The sequence below is a fragment of the Hippichthys cyanospilos genome, chromosome 9, assembly GCF_059441005.1.
Source record: "Hippichthys cyanospilos isolate Australia breed blue-spotted pipefish chromosome 9, RoL_Hcya_1.0, whole genome shotgun sequence".
NCBI classification, from domain to species: domain Eukaryota; kingdom Metazoa; phylum Chordata; class Actinopteri; order Syngnathiformes; family Syngnathidae; genus Hippichthys; species Hippichthys cyanospilos.
In genome coordinates, this window is record NC_142377.1 from 12,364,501 (window position 1) to 12,388,536 (window position 24,036).

Sequence of the window (24,036 nt, forward strand, 5' to 3'; positions counted from 1 at the left end):
GTCCTTGGCAGCGTGGGCTGCAACGTGGAACATGAGAGGGGGACGGGTCGCACAAGACAAACCCAGAAACGTCAAGGCAACATCAAGTTCTTTAAATCCCTTCCGCCATTATGTAACATAATCTTCAAATTCTACCCTGAGGAAGTGCTACCCACACACGCCAATGCAAGATGAAAAGCAATGTGGTTGAAGCGTCTTTTCAGGCAGGAACAGAGAAAGTTTAGGGCAAGGGTCTCAAATCGTGTTTATTGATGAGTACGTTCATGGTTCTAATTCATGTAAACCATATTGTCGACAACTGGATAACGAATAAATAAAAGAAAATAATCTTTTGATAAAAGAGGATGGGGATTTTTTTTCTCGAGGTGAATATTCCACATTTCACCCAAACCTGGATAAGTAATCTGCTGCAATATACAATAAACACAAGTACCCTTACATCTACTTAAAGGAACACTTTATTTATTTTGCCATTTTCAGCAGTAAGAAGCGAATATCTAATCAATACAACTACATCGTTTTGCATGTACAGTTAATACCTTTAAAAACACATTTTTCCAATTTGCATGAGCTCAAGGCTCAGGTAACAGCCAATCACGGCTACCCTGTTTTCTGGGGTTGGTCATGGGACATTTGCAAGGTGAAATGTGATTGGTTGTTATCCAATACCCCGAGAACATATGATCTCTTTCTCAGTTAAAAGCAGGTAGCAAATTGTTTTCTAAAAAATATTCATTGTCCATATGAAATAATTTAATTAGAAAATATAATTATTGGAAAAAAATAACTTTGTACCGTTGAAAATAGCTAAATAGGTTTAGTATCCTTTTAAGCAGACATTGTATTTTTGGCAAATGAAACAAGAAACCCACCTCTCAAACAGCATGAGAGCAAGACAAAAATTCACCTTTTTGTTGTTGTTGCAACCGTTGTTAATGATTTCAAAGCTGAGTGCATTCCACAAGAATGTGTCCAGTGTTATTGAGTAGGCAGTGCGTGTGTGAATGTGTGTGGAGGGGACATTGATTATTTGTAACTCTCCGCATCGGTTCTCCCTGCGGCAAAATGGAAGTAGGCATGGATGATCACTCATGCTGCTGTGGTACTAGGGGGAAAAAAATTCTCTGTCCACACATCACTTAGCCATAGAGCCAATTAGATTGTAATTTCCCTATACTGTAGATTTTGGCAGTTACCTGTGAGCCAACCTGGTAGCTTGGATTTTAGTATGAAACTAGTTTCCTTTTAAAAGGACCCTATCATGAAATGTCAACTTGTTGGAGTTTTTAACCATGCTAGAATGTTGATTTCCCACCCTAAACACCCCCAAAGTGTTTTTTTTTTCCTTCATGGGTGCATTTCTAAACATTCCTTTCTTATTCTACGCTCTCACACCGGCCCTGCCCGAGCAGGTAAACATGAATTGCGGAAAACCTGACGGCAGAAGAAAAGTGTACCTCGCGTACACCACCCCTGCAGCACCGGTGCAAGAGTAAACAAACATTGACCTTGTCCACGTCTTTTAATTTCATTTTAGTTCCACAGTTGTGGAGGAGAGATTTTTCACCGAGTTGACCAAGTAAACATCAAATCTTCATTCATCAGTTACAATTATTCATTGTAGAAAATACCCAAAATGTGAAAATGTGTGTATAATTGTATGAATATACTGAAACCTGTATACTTTTTAACATTATCATTAGAAAAAAAATCATGATCTAGGTCCTTTAAGTTTGAGATCATGAGATTATAATGATATCCAGTGTGCTCACCCCCACATCAGCGTATGCAGATGTACCCAATAACTTGTCCAGTGAGTGTAGAGGCAACGAGCACAAAGGCAACTTTTTTAAAATATCCAAATAAAAACTAACAGAAATGGGGCCTAGAAATGAAGAGCGAAGTGATGAATGATCTGCCCTCTACGGTATATAGGACGAGCTTATCAGCAACTTCTCAGCCGCCACAGAAAAGAAGGCCTCGCTTGACGATATTCTGGGTCAGTGAGCCTCAGGGGGAGCAGAGAAGCAGAGCGTGGCCTTTTCGTTTACATCCATGAGGGCTTCTAAAAGCGCATCGGCCGGAGGTTTCCATATTGTCCCTATAACATGCCTGTGTTTTGCCGTTAAGTCAATAACAGCCTGGGGAATGTCAATATTAAGATTAACAGTCATCAAGAGGGCTTAGATTGGTTAGCATTGTTATGCTCTTCTTTGCTTTAATGTTTTGGAAATATGCTCTATAAATCAGCAAGTACAATTCAAAGTCCAAAGAGCTGCTTCTGTCCATCAGTAGTGTCATTCATGTGCTCCACTGCAGAGAATAGACCAGCGATTCCCAACCAAGTGCTGCAGGAAATCCTTCAATTTCGATTACAGTATTTTCCCATAGGGCACTTTTTTTTCATACAAAATGTTCATTAAATAATTATACCCGGTCAAAACAAATTATAAAAAATTTGGAGTCAAAATGAACAGGGAAAAGAAAACAATGCACCATTGTTCACGGGCTCGACAAATTATGAAGAATTTTGAGTCAAAATAAACAGAAAAAAAAAAAAAAACCAGAATTGGACCATTCATTCCACATGACATCAAATTGCTTTTCTCACGTTTAAAAGCAGCACAGAAAGTTGTACAAGACCTCAATTGTAATAGGGAAAATGAGCAAGTTATGCAATTGGAAACCACGAAGCAGCGCGCAAGTTTGATGTTAATGAATCGTACATCAGATTGTGGAAAAAGAAGAATCAGATCTGCAATCAAAACAATGGCATATATTGAGTTAAAAATCTTGTATGCCATTATGTATGGGCACAGGTTGTTTTTTTTTTTTATCTAAATTGGACAATCTAGGGTGCACATAATATACAGGGGCTTACTGTACACGGAGAAATGCAGTAACATATAATATATATACTACAGGTACTTGATAGGGCTTTTCTGGGCTGTGTGCTGTGATTTATTTTTTTTAACATAAAATATGTACTGGCTCAAAATAGGTTGGAAACACTGGACTAGACTATACAGTACAATAAAATGGTCAACATCAAAATGGATGAGGAATATGGCTTCTATAATGCAGGTAAAACTTTTCTGATGTATTTTTTGTGTCAGTGCAAAAAAAAGCTTCAGATATTACAGTACAAGATAATAAATCAGATGCTCCATGTTATATAAATGAAACCAGTCATTCAATCATAAAGACAAACAACATCGAGAGGAAGATTACACTTTCTAAAAATGTTTTGTTACGAGAGCTGTGCATTTTTCCTCAGCCAGTCAAAACGGTGACGATAACCCAGCATGCGCTGGCTCGTGTGCTGATCTGTTGCTGATAGAGACAGCGCTCATGTCACATGACTAAAAGGTATCTGGGCCAGCGTTTCATGTGGTGCACAGCATCACAAGTTTGCAGCAGTAGGTAAAAAATGTCCTCTCTCTCGCAAAGGACACATTGTCTTTTTTCAATACTTTCCTGCAGTATTGGCTGGGGACGTTCCAGTTTGTTGTTGCTTTTTTTTTTTTTTTTTTCGAAGGGTGGAATGATCTGGCGCTATAACACGGTGGCTTCCTCCATGGCGTTCACCCACCTATGCGAGGAACAGATTGTAATAATAATAATAATTATTATTATTATTGAAAAATATGTGTCAGGGATTTAACCCTTTAAAGAGATAGCAAACATATTTCGCCATTTTCTACAGTAAAACGTTCATATTTTGTGTAGTTAATTTAAGAACTAAATTATTTTTCATGTACAAATAATACCCTTAAAAAACATTTTTGCCCACTAGCTGTCAACGAAAATTGACATCATATGTGTTCAAGGCTCAAAACCCATCCATAACTCACTTGTTTGCTGGTTTGGTCATGTGATATTAAGAAGCTGAGCTGTCATTACCTAAGACTTGAGCACCTGTGACGCCATTTTCAGTTGACAGAATGTGGAATAAAATGTTTTTTAACGTTTTATTTGAACAGGAAAGATAATATAGTTATAAAACAAATGATAGACAATGTATTAGCGAGTTACTGCTGAAAATGGCTAAATGTTTAGAATAACTTTAAGCGACAGATCTGAGCAACGCATGTAGTCAAATAGTTAGATATTCACTTTTTTCTCACACAAACGACCGCTATTACTGCAGTTTACTGAGCCATATACAGTAGTCTTTATACTGCCACCTGGTGGCCAATGTGCTGCAGTTTTTAGGAAGTACAACATTACAGTGGTTTTTTTCTTATTAATTGGTTCACTGCCAGCCAAGTTAAAATTATTTCTTTTATTTACGTATATACTGTAGCTGTCAATGGCACTGAACTTTTAACTGTCAGCACAGTTAAAATGGATCCTTGATGTGTTTTGCCATCAGCGATAATGACTGAGCGTAAAAGAACAACTCTTCATTGCTAAATTCTTCTGACATTCTTTATAAATGTGTGTTAAATGAGTGAAGTGCTTGGCGGTAATGACAGTCATCGTCATTTCAAGTAGACAATGGCGCATGTTTCTCACCTCTGGGCTGTGTAGTTGTCCTCCGCTTTAAACGTATAGTACAAAGTGTTTTTGTGATACAGCTGGAAGACATTGGAGGTGTCTTCATCTCCGTGGGGGTTGTCTGGGAGCTTCACCGTAAAGCCCAACAATGGTAAACTCTCCGACGCCACCTTCTCCTGTGAACACATCATCATAATGAACATAAATCAGCAAATTCATTATTTTCCCTTGTCATGAGCTATATTCAGGTTAAAGGGGATTGCACGTGTCCCCTCACCTCTTGGCCTCTGTAGGTGTAAAGCACCTTGTCTTTTAGGAGAAACCACAATCTCTTCCAGTTCCTCTTGCTCTTCTTGCTACGATGAAGACTGCCGCTAATGGAGCCCTCGTCCGAGACGGTCACCTGCAGAAGACGTTTTGCATTGGCTGCCACTCGGTTTTATCATCAGTGGGTCCGTGATGACAAGGAAAGGTCAGCGAGAGTCGAGGAGCACCTGGTTGAAGGTGAGCATGCCTTTGCGATGCCTCCAAATGTTTGGAGGGTGGATACTTTGGAACACTGAGGAGAGCGGACGGGTGGGGCGGCTTGCACGGGGGCTGCTCTTCGCCGGAAGGGCGCACGTGTCCTCTCCTGCAGTGGACACAAAGTCAAATTGAAGAGTCACTTCTTCTAGTGTAGATAACACTACAGTTGTGCTTGGACGTTTACGTACTGAGGCAAAAATGGCGAAATATTAGCAGTTTTGTAAGGAAACGGAAGTGATGACTAAACGGGGACTGTTTCATTTTCTTTCTGGATATATTTTGTTTCCTGTTGCTATTCTGAAAAGTAGTTCAGTTGAACACCGATTATTTTGGAGAAAAAAAGAAGTGACGACTAAGCAGGGACCAGTTTCTTTTGCACTATTTCCGTTTAATTTTTTTTGTGATGCAGTTTGTTTTCAGTTCCTTGAAAATTTTAAATAAATGCTTTGTTAGCTCACACGTTTCCTTAAAAGAAGGAAATCGCTGGATGTTCTTTGCCCTTCTAGGACAACATTGCTAGCTCTCACTTAAAGACACATGCACTTGAAAAAAATATTTCAAATATATCAAATATATAGGTGTAGTTTTTTTGTTTGTATTTAGAATTGGGTGTTCAAATTGCCATATGCACACACCAGCCACAACAATAGGTACTTCAGGTAGATTTGATTTACAGATTTGACAGCAGATTATTTAAGAATCGGAAGAAATATTGATCGACTTATTTGTGAGACAAAAAATGTTAAAATAATGTGTCTCATTATTTAGATTTTTTTCAAGTTGGCTGCTTTTTCTCAAGTTTTATGATGTGGATGATGCTTTATGACCTGCAATGACAGTCACTTTGTAGCTGTGCACTATCCAGAGTTCTTCACCTCGTAATGTTTTTGAAACAATTACAACTTGAAGGTAAACTTAAAGCTGGTACTATTTGTACAAAAAAAAAAATAAATAAATATATATATATATATATATATATATATATATATATATATATATATATATATATATATATATATATATATATATATATATATATATATATATATATATATGCGGTATACAAATGCGGCCTGATTAATATGGTAGTTGCACTGATACATTATCAAAGTGGTATTTTAAGTACCGCATTTGGCTAATGTTCAGTTTTGGTAACTAAGCATACAGAATCAGCACTAACCGGCACACGCTCACCATGCCCTTTACATTGCACGCATTTTTTTGACAAGCTCATTGGTTTTCTAATAAACTCAAACTACAAACTGTTATTTTATTGGTATATTGTCCAAAAGGGTAGCAGTTTTTTTTTTCCTTTTTCCTTTAGTGGTTATTCACATTATTGGAACGTCCTGGCTTGAATAATACAGTATACCCTTGTAAAGTTATGTAATTCCACAGCGCCGTCTAGTGTTCATAAGAACAAGTGCAGTTCTAGCCTCATGTCACCGCGCGTGTTGTAGTGTAACTTTCCACACCTCTCTTCTTGAGCTCGTTGAAGCAGTGGTCGCACACTTTGGCCAAACGCTCCTTCATATACTTGAGTGGATATCTATTCTTGGAGCAGCTCCTGCAAACAATCTGCACCACAGGGAGCATATACATAAACGCTGTAAATATGGAAATATTAGATGCAATATTATTACTCACCCTCCCGCAGCTGTGGCAGTGATGTCTACGGAGAGTCAGGCTGAAGTCCGACGTGCAGTTCATACACATCATGACTTCAGAAACTGGAACTAGCGTGGGGGGTTTTTCTCCTAAGGTGACACGCATATGTTCTCTGGTCTGGGCACACGCACGCACATTAGTGAGTTCATCCCATCACGTACCATAATTTCGTGACAAAGTGTAGCTCTCTTACCTCTCCTGAGCAGTCGTTGAAGGGTACAGATCCTCGATTGTGTTCACTCACAGTGCGATTCAAAGTGTAAAACCAGTCCTCTCTTTCAATGAAGGAGCTGTCAAATTATACACACACTTACTATATCACATATTAAAAAAACACAAACTTTTATTGGTTGCCACTAGAAAGAATGATTATATAAAAAAAAAAAAAGATATGGAATCACCAGTCTTGGAGGGTGTTTGGTTGTTTAATTGTGTACAGAAAAAGCAGATCACAGACACGTCACAAAATTAAAGACATTTCAAATGTCGACTTTCTGGCTTTAAAAAGCACTAAATGAAAGCACGAAAAAAAGATGTGGTAGTCAGTAACAGTTACTTTTTTAGACCGAGCGAACAGAAAAAAAAAAAATATGGAATCACTCTGCAAATTTTCATTCTCAAAACTCTCCAGATCTGCTGGTGAGTCTATAGTTTAACATGAGTGATCACACCCTTGGAGAGCTGTCCACCAAGTGAACTGACATGAATCATTTTAGTTTTGTGTCATGTCTGTGTGATCTGCTTTTTCGACGATATCAAACAACTGCATGAACATCCTCCAATATTGCTGATTCCTTCTTTTTGCCAGGGGTTGGACAAGGATCTCTCACCTTGCAGACAAGGTAATGGAGATGTCATTTCCTTCCATCTTCAGTACATGTTGAACATTTTCGATTGTTGGTTTACTGACCTGAGGAAAATGATCCATGATGTTCAGAACGAAACTTAAAAAAAAAACATTTTACATACTAATTCTCTTGGACAGTTTGAAGTGTAAAATAATGATGGCCACTCGATTTCTGAAGTTAGCTGATTGGTTCTGGCCATAAAATAATTTTTAACAATAGGACTGTCACCCATCAATCAACCTGATTTCTGCAAAACACAAGTGAAGGTTGCAACCTTATTGAGAAAGCAAGAAATTCCACTACTTAACCATGATAAAGCAAAAAGCATTTTAAGTGACTATCTCTTGAAGCTCATCAAGCGAATGCCAAGAGTGTGCAAAGGGTTATAAAATATGTTTCCAGGTATATCACTTTTTTTAAGTATCTAACTCCACATTTGTTCATTCACTTTATAATATATACTGTACTTTATATATACCACACAAGATAATCAGATAGCTTGGGAGGGATGTAAACATTCAAATTTTCCATTGGAATTTTTAGGAGTTCTATTTCTTTCACTGAACAACAACAAATAAAATACAAAATTTTAAATCAGTAATAAGTTAAAAAAGATGCATGTGATCGAAGTGACATTTTTTTGAATGTGGTTAATTTCACTGTGTTTTCTTTAAGATCATTTAAACTTCATCATAGACCAGCTATGAATATTTCTCATCCGCGGAGTATTAAAAAGGTTGCAACTTTAAACCAATTGTCGACTTAATTTACTAATGTCGCATTCAAGTACTGTACTTATAGAGTTGTAAAAAATCTGCACTATATTTTTACTTACCTTCAACCCGGTGAGTGACAGAGTGTTCTTTAATCTGTATTTGCCATCTTGTTGTGGATAGGTGTACAGCAATAAATCGTTCATCTGTAAACACAAACATAAAAAATATAAGCCAATATATAGGGAGTAGAGGAAAAATGAGTCTAAAACTCAAAAGCGTTATTTCAAATGTTGAAAAGGAAGCTGATCTCCATTAGGTGGCAATGTGAGCTCCTTTATGTTATCTCAATAACCGTACCTGTGTAATGCGCACCCTTTACGTACTACGCAGAAATTTAGGACACATTTTAATCTCTCGCCACATATCATTACGATCATTTGATACATATAAAAACGTAAACATTAACCTCTGTATCACATCAAGTAAATGTGAGTTTTGATGTGAGTCATGAAACTCCGGCTCCAGCAGGCATGTTTTATTATGCTGCTATTAATAAGAGCTGATAAAAATTGATCACCGTCAAGGTGGAAACACCAGCGGGGTAGAAGACAGACGCAACAAAATTTTTACGAGCGTTTTTTAGTGTTTCGAAATCATGACAACATATTAAAAAAACACTGTGGAGGAAGGAAAAGCACTAAACTTTAACGTTGCTATCATTTGACCAAAATCGGAATAAAAGTGACTAGCATACTGGAAGATACGGTTATGCTTCTGCAAGTCATTTTAGCTTCAGTTTCTAAGGTGCTGATTTTGGTGTTCCCATTTTCGAAAGGTGTCTCAGGAAGTCAGCATCCAGAAACATCCTGTCAGGAAATTCTGCTCTTAAAAGAGCAGTCTGCACATAAAATAGGCCAGAGGAAAAATGTCTGGCTACTAGCTATTGTATGCCTTTGTATCTCCATGAACATGGTTGCATTATGAAGCAAATACAGTACGGTTGCGAATTGACTTCTAAGTTCAATTCAGTCTGTGGCAAGGCTCATCACTCACAACACTTGGATTTTTGCTCATCTTTCCTCATTGAAATGATTAGAAATACTTTCAAGTTGTTCAAGGCCACCATTAAAGTCTAATTTAAAGTTTTGTATGATTTTTAATCGGAAGAAAAAAACACTTTACAATGTTGCAGTATTGCTTGGCTACCTGATTTGCGTCATCCTTGGTGTTCAGATATTGTCTTACTTAAAGATATATGACAAAAACAATAGGGCGGCAGTTATTTATGTCTAACATACCAGCCCGTATGGAGCACTTGAACACTGCTAGCTAATGGCTAATAAATGCTAGACCCAGCTATAACGGAGTCTGAGTTGCTGGTAAACACTGGCAACAGGTGGCGTATGTCGATTAAAAAAAACATGAAAATTAAGTTGTTTGTTAGCATCCTGAATTGGCAATTAAACGTAGTTTTGGTACAATATTAAAGGTTCATATTGAAATTGGTCTTCTCACCACATTCCCAGTGTGTTTTACCATCATGCAGAGCAACAACAATTGGTGCTGCAATTAGCTTGACATTTTCTTTCTGACTGCTACACTAATATACAGGTATCTGGAGCAAAAATCCTAGAGGATTTTTGATCCGAGGTACTGAAATTACTAAAGCACTGAGAACTAAACACAGTAGATTCTGTTTGTTAGCCTGGCTATGGCATTTTCCATTGTTTAGCATTGTTAGCAATAAACTAGCAATCTAGGCTAAGGCACAGTTGTTGTGGTTGGTTTGAATACACAATGTGTAATTTTCTTGGTTTTAATGTTTAGTTTGACAATAAAATTCAATAAAATGTGTTCAATACCAAAAGCAAATGGTAGCATGTGTTTGACCTCAGAAACAAACATCAATAACATTTACCAAAAATAGGTGACGAGGCTGTCGGCTCCTCCTGCTGACCTTCATCAAAGTGCCTTCCTTCACAAACACCTAGCAAGAAGAAACACAACAAAAATGACACACAGCTATATTAAAACTGTTATTAATATTATTGCAACTCGGGCCAACAGGTGTTTCCCAGCTGAGTAATTGTGTAAATGCCAAAAGGGGTGTGGCACTGCGTGAATCGAAACAATGCAATGTTATGAGAGTCGTACCCGACCAGGCTGCAGCAGGTCCCGCTGGCCGTGAACGCTATACTCGATGTTGACCAGGCGCAGCAAGTTCTCCTAATACGCACAAATACAAAATAAAACAATGACAAAAGGACAACTTGGCCATAACATCCTAACTAAGGAAGTCACATTTGCATTCAATTCATAACCAAAAACTGCTTGATTATTTTCCTCAAAATTATATGCAAATGGTAAGACATTCAATCCTGGTACAGCATCAGCTAGCATTGCAGATTTGTAGCAACGAAATGAGAATCCTCTAGCTATTCCACATATACATTATAACTTCTCACAGAAGCGATGACCATGGCGTTCATGAGGTCAGCTGAGTTCTCTTGTAAGAGAACCATCATTTTATTTGTACTTGTGCTTTCTTCTGGTGACCTGTTCCCTTAATGGTCATTTCGGAGGTAATATGTAGTGCTAGAACTTATAATACTTATACTTATAGAACTTATACTAGTGTTATAAGAACTTAGAAGAAGCGCAAGCTGGTTTCCCAAATGCGAGGATTTTTTTGGCTTGCTTCTCGACTGGGAACAAAAGAGCAGCTCACATGGGAAAGTCAAGCAGAGAAAAGAGCTGTGAATGTGTCATCTCATAGCAGTGGTGTATTGTTGGAGAGGTAACTCTGGGTGCAGCATCCCGCTCGCTCAATGTCGTCGGCCAACAAATATGCAATAAATAAGTCAAACGCTTTAAAGCAAAAAAAAAAAAAAAAATCTATGAGTGCGGTCATTTTTTACACTGAGGTGTTAAATTAATGTAAAAACCTAAATGAAGAACAGGGCAAAAAATAAACCATATTGTGAGCGCCAGAACATAATATCTGGCCAATAATCGGTCAATCAGACTGATGGGAAAAAAAAAAAAAAAAGACTTATCACTCACCCCATGTCTTAGACTGTCATTTGCCTGGTCTGCAATGTCTGCCACAATCACGACAGCAGCTGAATCAAGTCAAGCACAAAAAAAAAAGGGAGGAGGGAGGGTGAGAACAATACATGTCATGTCTGCATTAAACATTTTTTTAGCCACTGGGGAATAAAGCTAAAGGTTACGCTTGATTGTCTGATGGGGGGTTGGGGTTGGCCATCCCATGACTCATTCTTTCTTTCAGCTGTGTGGGTCTTTGCCATATTTCACGTACAGTGTACACATGTACACTTTATGTTATATAGTATTTTGGTGGATGAATGTAATTCACTAAATGTGTTCAGCCCGATCATGTAACATCGTCTGCTTTATTTCTGACTACTAATGATAAGTAACTTGTGTTCCAATTAATTTGTTCCTAATTTGAAAAGAAGAGTAAATAGTTCCTGCCGCTGCATTAAAAAGCATTACATTAGATTTGTCCTAGTGTAATATTGTGGTTGTAGTGTAAGGGGTTGATGAACTGCAAAACCAAACTTTATCAAAAACAACCAAATTATTAGAAATTGCTCTCATTACTACGCAGTGCAGTGCCACACTGCTGCAAACTACGACCGCTATAACAAACCGATGGCTTGGCTTTTCCACACGGATTCTTTTATGCATGAAGCACCTTGTTTACTTGTTTTCTGCCACTGCGATGATTTCGCGTCATTGCAAAAATGACCACTGGTGGTTCACCTTCTTTCCAGTAAAGTCATCTAAATTGGCTCTCTCAAGGCCACCTCCCCATAAAATCATGGACAACAACAAACAAATACAGGCCGCGAAGTCTCCCTTGTGAGTAACAGCTTGTGTCCATACTGGCTTTATTCAGCATGTTTATTGTACCTTGGGTGTCCTCGTATTCTTGTGAATCGGGGGAGAGGTTGTTCAAGTAATCTGAAGGCAGAGAGACAAATCTTTTAAAAATGAAAAAAAGCAAACTTAATTTCTATATATGAGTGTAGTCACCTGTAAGAATCATGCGGTACTGAGCCACGCGCACGATCACCTGCAGGAGTTGTTGCTTGAGAGAAACTATTTGGCCAGATGGATTCTGCTGCTTTGAACACAAAACATCCTCTCTATAGCATTGCAGTTACATAAGAATATCACATTAAGTGTGGTCAATAAAAACAGTTTGAGACCGTTTGCTTGCTCAATGTGCAAAAATGGATAGCAAAAACAAAGAGAAACTTTTCACACAAAATTTACCACAACATAATATTTCAGCATGATAGAAATAAATGGACGGCCCAATGTTACAAAATGACTTCCATCCATTTGTTTTGTTTTTCTTTTTGGAAACATCTTCTCATTGAGACTCATTTATATTTGCATTTGCTTACACATTTTTGCACAAAATAAAAAAGCAAAACTGTATTTCTTGCAGAGTGTGTTTTTTGCCTAATAATACAAAGTAAAGGTCTGGTGCAGAGAAAAAGGCAGCAAGGAAGAGACACACCATTCTTCATGGTTAAAAGACCTTTACAACAAAGGAAAAAAAAGTCAGTATGCACGTGGATGTTGAAATGTCAACTGCATTAAAAGCAACAAGCTGTTAGTGAATAACTATTGAGTGGTGCCCTTTGACGGTCTGGAGGAAATTCAATTTAAGCTTTTTTGTGTACCGAGGAGGAATGAACTTTGTATTTTTATGTAGGCGCTACTCCAGAGGTGGGCAATGTATGCCCTCGAGGCCACAAATGACCCAATCTATATGCTTAATCCAGCTCCGTCCTGTTAAAGAAGCACTTTATTTCTTTAGACATTTTCAGCAGCAAAAAGTTTCTATAACTTTTCACTATTTTTCACGTGCAGTTAATACCTCTGGAAAGGCATTTGCCACTTGATCTCGACTGAAAAGGACATCGCAGTTGTTCAGGGATCAAGTGACAATCAATTATTTCTGGCTTTGGTCATGTGACATCGGCAAGCTGAGCCATGATTGGTTGTTACCTGAGCCCTGAGCATGCCAAGTTGTAAAATGTGTCAAAAAACATGAATATATATAGTTGTATAATAGAAAACACTTACTGCTGATAACAGCTAAATAAGTAAAGTAAATAAAGATTAGTTGCATAAATGAAACCAACAAACCATGTCCCCTAAAATGCAATTAAAATGATTTTTTTTTTCGTTTTTACAGTTGGTTAATAGATGTGCTCTATTATAAAAATAGTAAACGTAAAAAAATAATATTAATATTATAAAAACATTTTCTCCTCATATAATCTTTGCCCTTTTACAGCCAGATACATGTTAGGTGAAGTCCACAGAATTGTGTTTTTTTGTTTGTTTTTTTTTTAATGATGGGATCAGGGATCTTACAAATGAACTGATCCATTTGTCTACATAAAAAAATGGACAAAATAGAAAGTGTACGATTTTAAAATATCAACCTATTGTTCATATAGGGCAGCTCATGTAGCAGGGGTTTGCGCATGTGGATGCTGGTTCATCACCTGGAATGACATTCATTTCACAGCTTTGCATTTTTAAAAGTTAACCGTGTGAATTTCCTGATCTTTGGATGTCTTTAATAGCATTTGAATTTCAAAGAGTTCCCAAACCTTTGACCGGTACAATATGTTTGATAGAAGCATGCTAACACGTAGCACTTGTGTCGTACGTGCCGGGAATGCGCTGACCTCAAATTTGTGGACAATGGCAGCAAAGGCGTCTGAGTTTTGACAGCTCTCCTCCAGCAGCTTCATATTCCGGTCGTAGTGCCCGATGTAGTTGGTAAACAGCAAGAACTCTGCCTTTCTGGAGAGGAAGATGTCTGCTATCTTCTGGCAAGTTTCCCTACATTGTAAACAGACCAAGAAATGTACATGGAATGCTTTCCGAGGTACATTAGTACTACACGTGTAATGTGAGTGTAATTCAAACCGTTGCACAACTCACCACTGCCGAGTCCGATTCTCTAGCTCGGCAAGGATTGTGCGGTGCAGGAGGTAAACATCAGGCAGCTCATTCAGAATCTCACAAAGTCTTTTTTCATCCAAAACTGGTTCTCCGTCATCCGTCACTGCGGTCCCAACTGCTTCCCGAAAGTCCTGCGACACGGGGGGTGGCTTATTTTTAAAAATGTGCAAACTATTCATTAAGAAATGCCCAATTAAGGCACAATTTTCTTTTGCGTGTATTCACTTCTTTTGTCTGCTGCAATACAGGAGGTCCGGTTCATTAAGCTAACTAGCAGAATTAAAAGGAAGAGAAACAAAGTCACTTGTTAAGCTCTCATTAAGAAAATGAAGCTAACGTTGGTAATGAGTCTCTTCTAATGTCCCTAAATGACAACAAACTAAAAATAAAAGATAAAGTATGTACTGCATGTTGGCATCTGGACATCTGTCAACATAATACGTCTGTTATTTTTAGCTTTTTAAGCATTTTGAGGGGACTTCATGCTTGGGTCAAATCAAGAGAAAAGAAAAAAATGAACTGATCCATCACTTACTTCCTGGAGAAGCTTGAGTGCTTTCACATGTCTATAAACAAAAAATAATTAGAATTATTATAAAAGAAAAAATACAAAATGATCAGAGCAAGAACACACTTAGATTTGAATAATTGAGATAACTTACAGCCTCTCAGTGTCCAGTAGATCCACTGCAATGTAAAAAGCTCGGGATCGACCGTCTATCTGGAAAGAGATTGTAATACGAAATGTCAAATTTAAGTGTTGCAATTTGAGTCCATCAGTTTCCAAAAAATGTAAATACTTCGTAATAACAGCTTTGTTGCCGGCCTTTGGCTTTTGTTGCAGGAACATTATGAGTCATTTTTAAGGGCCTCATTTTGCCTAAAAACTCACATTTTTTGCAAATGCTGTGCAAAGTTTGAAAAAAATTGCTATTATGGATTTCAACACCAGTTTCATGCAGCAACTCGAAACTGGGTGCACATATTGTATATATCATAACTTTTTTTTTTTTTTTTAAGGTTCAGGGACTTATGCCATCTCTCAATCTCTTAAAAAGACACTCACAGTTCTAGGCAAATTCCACAGCATATACTATAGTGAACTCCACCAAGAAGTCATTATTTAAAAAAAAAAAATGTCCAAATGTACCTGTCGATCATAGTTGCTTTCGCCACAAGCATCTTCCTCCTCTGATGTGCGTCCGGCATCTTCATCAGCTGTTGTGGTTCCGTTGACAATACTACCCGGACCACTTGGTGGACCAGAAGCTAGTGAACACACTTTATAGGCTTCCGTATAGGCACTGCAAAGATAGAGTGATGCTTATATATTTTGTTTTAAGTCCGAGATTGATTTATTTTGCAGCCCAAGACAGCATTCATCTCACAAGGTCAAAATACTGAACTACGGTAATATAAATGTAAGCTTGCGATAGTGATCATTAAGACGGTCAATACTGCTTATGCAATTTGAATTAGATGCACTTTGCATTTTGCTGCCTTGTACTTGTGACACATCAAGCCTTGATGGTGGCAAAATTGAAGCCAATCTAATAATCTAAAATAAATGGAGAAAATGAAGACTGATGACAGAGAAGGATTATTTATTTTATTTATTTTTGAGGCATTTCAAGGTAAAAAATCTTTACTGATTAATATTAACAAGACTGTAACACAGGTATACCTTAATAATGTCAAATTAAGCAAGACTTAATTTTCTATCGATCCGTCCATCCAGTCATCCATTTTTTACTTTTGAGTCGGGTGGATGATACATGAATTATTCATAAAGATCACCAAAATTAACCTTAACATTAGATACATCTACTTACTCATCCAGAGGTATTCATGTTGAGGTTCTCATTTATTACTGTATAAAACTGAAATGGCTCATATTGGAACGTGTTGAAACATTTTTACTCTAACCTGAATGCTGAGTTGAGCTATAACCACAACAATAGTATTTGTAATGTAATGGCAGAATCTTGCTATAATTTGGCCATAATACTTTTACTGATTGCAATAAATTGTGCAGGTGTGCCTAATGAAGTAAGATGTTCTAATTTGACAATAAATCAGATCATTTTTACAAGCCACACAAGGCCTTTGTGATTCCCCCATGTTGAAATATCACCACAATAAACATTTTGAGTGCGAGTAGCGAGCGTGAATAGTTGAAACGTTGCAGCTTTACTGTGACCAATAAAGCGGCCCCAGCAAGGCGTGGAGTGACAACCGACTCAAGCAAATTCTGTTGGTCCTCTACGGGGAGCCCTCGATGTACGTGCTGACTGGCTGCAGCTCGACAGGAAGTGTACGCCGTATGCAAATGAAATGCCTCTTTACATTAGAGCTGTGATGCAATAATGATCACGGCAAGTATCAATGGATTTCAACCCCACTGAGATGCAAATGAGCAACATATGAACGACATATGTGAGCATCATTACAGCGCCACGGCTCATTACTGACTACCAGATCGAATCTTTGAATGAGACACCAAAGGTTGCGCGAACCTCAAACAACATGAGGACGTTATCTATATTTTTGGAATAGTCTATTGCTGATCTTGAACCTTCTTAAATGCAGACACAAAGGAAAACATACTGCCATACAATCTTTAAGGAGAGACAAACTATTCATTTTCCGTCTGCCTGGAGTTCATGGCTGAGTGTGTTAGCTACATTGATAGCTTAAAACAGATGCTAATAGTTTGATTTCAGGCTGTTGCGCAGCTAATCCTTTGCACAGAGCTTTTCAAGGCGCCTCACGAACTATGCCATTGTATTTTCCACACTATAAGGGGCACCCGATTATATGGCGCACATTCAACAAATGACGTTTTAAAACCATTTTCTTACAGTATGTAAGGCGCGCCGCATTATAAGGCGCATAGAATAGAAGCTACAGTAATGGCTGAGGTCGCGTTTTTCATCCACTAGATGGAGCTTGATTAAGAGAATGTAAACCTGCGTTGTCACAAGTCGGTTAACTCCAAAAATGAGTAAACAGCTGTTTTTTTTTTTTTTTTAAACCACTAGATTACATTAAAAGACTGTTTGGATCTGTTAGCTTCTGAGAAAATTGAAGGATTTTAGGCTTTGAATACTGTATACGAGTAAAATTTGCAACCCTAGACAGGAGCACGAGATGTTGACGGCAAAACCAACTCAACACAAGCCACAGTAAACAGCATTTTGCCAAATAGTGTATAATTCTAGGTGAAAAAAAGAATTCAAGCTGCTTGCTATCACGCTAAATTGCAGTTTACCGTTAAACTGAAGATAAAACAGACAGAATTAGATGGTGTGCGTTTAAAACAACCGCATAACTTTGATTTAGGAAAGTCTACTAGCTTAACACTAGCATACAATTCAAAGCACTAAAAGTAGGGCTAACAAATAGCATTGATCCCGGTCATGTTTTGATCCTTTAAGTAGCAGATATTTGGAGGGAGCATGTTCTCCCAATGCTTGTGCGGATTTTCTCCAGATTTACAAACATACTGTACATACTGTACATGTACAAAATAATTAACTTGACCTAAGTCTCTAACTCATGAGCGCCCAAACTTTTTCCTTTGAAGGCCAAATACAGAAAAATAGAATAACATAAGGACCATCCAAACATTATAAAAAAAAAAAAAACAAGCAAAACATTTTCTAATGCAGGTGTTTAAATAAACTGAAAACGCCAAGTCTTTCTGTTAAAGATGATGAGATAACTTGGGATTTTTTTTTCCACTTATAATGCCGCATACCCCCAAACCTCTTCATTACTTTGCAAAATTGTAATGTGATCATGTCAAAAGGTACTTGTACTATTTACCGTGGGCCACTAATATATGGACAGAGGGCGGCGAATCGCCCCTGGGCCATACTTTGAATATCCCTGTTCTAAATTGTCCAAAGGTGTAAATTGGAATGTGAATACTTGAGGACAAAGTTCTACAGAAATTTGATGGACAGATGTAAAACAAAGAAAGGAGAGCTACTTTAATCATTTTACATTTACTTGAAGTATTAGCGTAAAGTGCAAGAACTCAAATACAAGACAAACTGTCAAGCATCAACCCTAACATTCAATTGATGTGCCTGTACTACTAAATTGAAAGCCTTAGACTTGCTTTCCTAGAGCAAACAAATCATGCTAGCCAGAACACAGAAGAATGCAGAGAAGATACAATCTTGTGTTCCTGAATGGACTAAGAAGAGCGATAGAACCAAAATGCTCTGGCTATTAATCATTCTGAGTGGATTGTATGACTGCATGGGCGTAACCAACGAAAATGCGAGAAAGGGTGGGGGTGGTGGTGGGTGTTAATGTCAGTGCAGCATTGCTGATCATACCAATAAATGCTCTTTCAGCTGTCTCATATAAGTGATTTATGAACGACAACGTTTACCCAAAGACCAGGTATTTCCATTCCAAAAAGGTGAGAATGTACATATGTTGTGGAATTGATGACCAGTAAACATTTAGATTGCAAATTTACAGGGTTTTCATAGAAGGTTTAGCAAAGGAAATTATTTCAAGTATGACAAATATTATATTTTTTCAAAAGAAATAAATCTCATCAAAATCATGAATGTCCAATAAAATGAATATTCTGTATTTGGATGAACAAGGATGAACTAGTCACTGACTGGACATGTGATTTACATATGTATCTTAATGTAATGAGCTTCTTGCTAGTCTATGAATTACAGGCCATTATGACAACCCTTGGCATTATTAAAGAAGTACGGTACATAAAATGAAAGTCACACAAGTACTGATCAGACGTAATCCAAAACAAAGCGTTTCTATTTACACTTTTGCGAAATAATTCTTTTTCAACATGTCTGAAAAACTACCTCACAAGAGCTTAAAAAATGTTTTGGGGATATTGTGGAAGTTTTGTTTTTAGTTATACTAGTGGTACACACAGTACATTACATTGGAATCTCATCTAATTTGATGTTCACAAAAGGATGGAGTTCATTACTTACCTCTCGGCTTCCTCTTCAGACGACTTAGCCTTGACGTCAAAGCCAGGGAGGCTACTCATGTCAACGTAACCATCCGTCTCATTGGCAGACGACAGCATCCGCGCGGGACGCTCAAAGAAGTCTCCCAAAGGACGCGGTCGCACGGCTCTCCACTGCGAGACGTGAACGTTCTCGTAGTCCGAGTTAACAGGAGGAACATTTTCATAGTCTGAGGTATCAGCATTGGGGAAGGAGATGGAGCGAGGCTTGGTGAGGGGAAGCGGTGAGAAAGGTACACGGGTGCGCTCCTCAAAAGACTCCACCCGCACCACGCTGCGATTAAGGAAGGCCACCGAGCTTCCTGTCCTTGTGGAGTCCGGATAGAACAAGAATGAAGGCGCCGTCTCAGGTGATGCCTGAGGCTGGCAAGCAAAGCGATTGAGGAGGCGCGGAGAACTGGCAACGCTATGTCGATTCGAATCTGGGAATCTGCTGGGTGTCAAGTGGCTGGACTCTGATGAGGATTCAGATGAAGACACGTTACAAGGCTTGCTCTCCGCTTTCCGCCTGAACTTCAGCATCAGGAAGCGCTTAATAGAGGATTTCTTCTTTCGATTTTTCTCAGAGGAGTCCACGTCAATGTGGAGCGAAGGTGAACTCTTGGCAATGGGTCGCTTGGTGATGTAGGCTAGCTCAAAAGGTGGCGGAATGTCCACCACAGATGTGGGTGTAGACAAACCGCTGGACAGAGGTGGACATCTAGAGAATCGTCCGCAAGGAGAGGCTTCAGGGTTTCTGTGAGCACAACCAGGCGTGGACGTGGAGGATGCAGGGTACAGGGGTAGATAGAGAGGTTTGGGATAACCCTTCAACATGGGGCTACTGCTCATGACGGGTCCTTTCTGACTGAACCTGGGTCCATGTACGAGGTGTCCTCCTGCCTCGCTGTCAATGTGATGTGACAGTGAGCGAGAGCGTATTCCTGATGTGCTCCTGCTCAAAGGAAACACATTTTCCCCCTCCGAGCTATCATCTCCCGGATCTTCGTAAAGGTGGTCTTCGCCGACGTCCGAGTCGGTGACGTCATCGCCCAAAGCGTGCTTAAAGAACTCCGACTTTCCTGGTACGATCAGTTGGTTTCCCGTGAAAGACGTCAACAAGGTATCGGAGTTGCAGAGTAGATGGAATTTGGGTTGGCAATACAAACGATTCAAGAAGGCATCTCGTCGATGCTCTTCACTTGTAACGGATTTGCTTCTCTGGTATCCGACAGGACCTTTTTGGTCGTGACTCCAATGATATTTTCCTGCTAAGACGCCACCTTGCCTCGATGAGAGTGGACTGCCTGGAACACCACAAGCTTTATTCTGATTAGGAATCATCTCTTTCTTGATAATGTCCTCTGGAGACACATAATAGGGCTCGTGGATTTGACCGTCTTCCGAGGCGATGTGCCTCTTAACTTCATGACAGATCCACTTCTGGTCATCAGTTGAACTCTTCCGATCTTCTTCAAATGAACTGAGGTCCTCCTTAAGGCAATTAGGGAATCCATCTTTAGGAGGGGATGCTTGGTGGCTAGGTTTACTCAGGAAATCACCAGTTAGAGACTCCTCTGTGCCTTCTAAGTCTTTCTGTCTTGGCAGCATCTTCTCCATCCCAGCTCCTTTTTCCTCATCTAAGCTGTTAACGGAAATGTCTCCCATCGAGAGGCCATCCGTGTCGGCGAGCGCCTCGCCCGCATCCTCGTCCATGTCCTCCGTCACGTCTGTGGTGTCAATCATCTCCACTGCGTCCTCCGAGTCAGTGGTGAGCCGGTCATCACTGGTCCATAGCGCTTCCAAGGAGTCCACTTCCTCCGTGAGGGCACTGTCCGTTAGTCTCCAGTCCTCGTCCATCCTTGGGACCATCTCTTCTTCCTGATCCTGCTCTTTTTTACTTACAGTTCGTCCTTGTGACAACACATTATCTAACTCAGAAACCTCCTTGCTGAGACCTGTCTCTCGACTGAGATCACCGTTAATGTATCTTTCTGGGATACCTGATAGGCGGCGATCCCTTGAATTGGGTTTCAGGACAGGTTTAGGGGCAACGGAAGGTTTGGGACCCCTGACGGAGGACATTAGTGTCACACGGGCGGGACAAACAAGTGTTGACTTTGGAGCGACACAGGGCTTGTTGGCGCAGTCTGAAGGAACAACAGGAAAAGGAAACGGTAAGTTGATGTGCCTTAAATAGATTACAGTTCACGAGGGGTGTCCCTGAAATGTCAAATTGTAACTTGTGTGTGCATATTAATGACAGTCCTTATCAAAATGTGTGACTGAAAAGTTTCAGTCTCCATTTGGTCCTTAAGGTATATTTGGAAAAGGCTTGTCCACCCTTTGGAGGAACAATGATGGAAGGGATTTCCCTGAGTGGCTTCCTGTGATTCAAAGCCCCTTAAAGCAACTGCTCATGCATTTAGAATGCACTGTACTGTATAGACAGTGACAAATGGAGAGCAGTGTAAATGTGATAAATGTGTTTCATTTAGAAAACATGAACACTCTCAGGAGAGGGCACTAAAATGGCATTCTTAATTTCCATTTGAAAAAAAAACAACTCAAAAGGCTACTTACTGTGTCAAATGGATTCGTGCTGTTGGAAAGTTAATCGACAGAAATTAATGAGTTATTAAATCTTGCTAAATTTGAGTGTACTTATCTACAGTGCTGAAAAACAAAAGGAAAACTCTATAATTAGAAATTCATTCTGAATGTATCATTTCCAAGAACGTCAATTAAATATTGTACTTACCTGTGTTCATTTTGACGCAGCTAATGTATTCCACATGTCGTCCACGGAGCAGATTTAGACGAGACAAATGTTGAACATCATTAAAAGAATAAATAAAGTGTGCAAATGTCGCATGCACAGTGGGAAAAGAAACTCAGTTGGTGCTCGCTGTGTCCTCACTATTTAAGAGTCGCCGCTGTTCTCATGGCCACACACGCACGCGCGCGCGCAAACACACGCGTGCGACTCGTGTGTGCGTGTGTGTCGGCGTTGAGTGTGAGTTGACCGCTCAATTTAAAAATTCAACATAATGTTAAATAACACATTTGACATTTACACAACACGACGATTGAGATAGTAATGAAGAGAATTTGTAATTATAAATTGACATCATTATTCGTTTGAGAAAATCCGTGAATTCATTATCATTATAAGACTGATTTTGGCTTGGTCACTTTTATTTTTTAAAAAGATGAATAATTTATACGTTACATATACATTAATATAAAAGGATTTCCAACTTGTAATCATAATTATGCCTTTTTAAATCACTGATTGGCTAGGAAAGGTCACATGGTGTCCCTGCTTTCTACGGCAGTAACCCTATATGGCCCCTTGCACTATTAGTATCACTTCTTTATACAGTACATTTAAACGACAAACTCTCCTAGGAGTCAGACGCTTGTGGTGAAAGGTCGGGAGAATTAACCTGTTAATATTACTTGTGTGTGTGTGTGTGTGTGTGTGTGTTTGTGTGTAGGTGTGTGTAGGTGTGTGTGTGCGCGCGCGCGTGTGTGTGCGTGTGTATGCGTGTGTGTGTATGTGTGAGAGAAATATCACTGTATGATCACAAAATTTGTCATTTTAAACCTTCTTAGTTTAGCAAAGCCAGCAGCCACTCTCAGACTTGTGCACAAAAGAACTTATTCTCGTTTTATTGTCTGCCTAATTTTACAACTCTGTGTTTTATTTCCAGCAAGGAACATTAATGTTGAGAAAGTCTGGAACAAATCATCATGTGAAAGTGGAAAACAATCTAAAAAAGTCTAATAAAGTCAGCCTACATTCATATATGCTAGACCAGTAGACCATTTGTGTTCGGATAACATGATTCGCTAATCCATCCTATTTTCCCACAGAAACCTATAGACACATCTGACAGTTGGATTAGCAAACAACCATCCACATAACAGGAAGCTGCCCTCCCTGTTTCCTGAACAAGTAAACCTCACATCCCTTCAGACATGACGTTCACATGTAAACAGCCTGTAGTGCAGTTGTGCCTCACCAGCAGTGAAGTCATCCATATTGTTTTGATTTTTTTTTTTTTTTTACTTAGCCTGTATAATACACTCAATTTGTTATATTGTGTATTCTGGTTATTATAAGCTACACTATATATATATATATATATATATATATATATATATATATATATATATATATATATATATATATATATATATATATATATATATATATATATATAGCAGTGATTCTTTAAGAAGAAGAGTGAAAACACAACACACCCTTCATGGGAACAGCCTTTACTTCGAGGAGGAACAGGAGTAGAAAAAAAAAAAGAGGATGTACTTCCTGCGGTAGCTGAACAAGTGCAAGCCCACCAGTGAAGTCATCATTATTGTACAGAATATACTGTAATCAGTCACAATATTAAGGGGGAGGAGAGGCAGAACGGCAAGTGCAGTAGATTATATCGCAAAATTGTTCAGTCCGACGGGTTGTGTTTCCTCGTTGAAAAAAGTAGGATAGATAATTTAGCAAAATAAGGCGGAAATAAAGCTCAACTCCTTCCATGGAGTTATTAGTTGTACAAACCATAGCAATAAGGGGTGCTAACATTGTCTAAAAATGCTTCCGAAACCTCTCAAAGCCATTTTAGACAATTGAGGCACTGAGACCAAGAGTGGTCTGTCACAATTTTTGCCTTTTTTGCAGGTAAAAATTTATGGCTACTATAAAATAACCACCCAGGGGTTTTTATCTTGG

General features: G+C 38.8%; 1 protein-coding gene across 1 annotated transcript; it reads right to left on the reverse strand.

Annotated features, from left to right (window-relative positions):
* Positions 1–227: 227 nt before the first annotated feature.
* On the reverse strand, positions 228–22,057 carry fgd5b (FYVE, RhoGEF and PH domain containing 5b). The gene is given in 21 exon segments (XM_088423470.1): positions 228–3,592; positions 4,519–4,676; positions 4,778–4,903; positions 4,995–5,131; positions 6,501–6,603; positions 6,673–6,841; positions 6,843–6,983; positions 7,524–7,603; positions 8,377–8,460; positions 10,176–10,244; positions 10,412–10,483; positions 11,321–11,379; positions 12,197–12,247; positions 12,320–12,410; positions 13,999–14,155; positions 14,258–14,409; positions 14,814–14,844; positions 14,941–14,999; positions 15,429–15,582; positions 19,270–21,436; positions 22,048–22,057. Coding segments are annotated over 21 exon segments (4,107 nt in total). The 3' UTR covers positions 228–3,555.
* Positions 22,058–24,036: the final 1,979 nt, after the last annotated feature.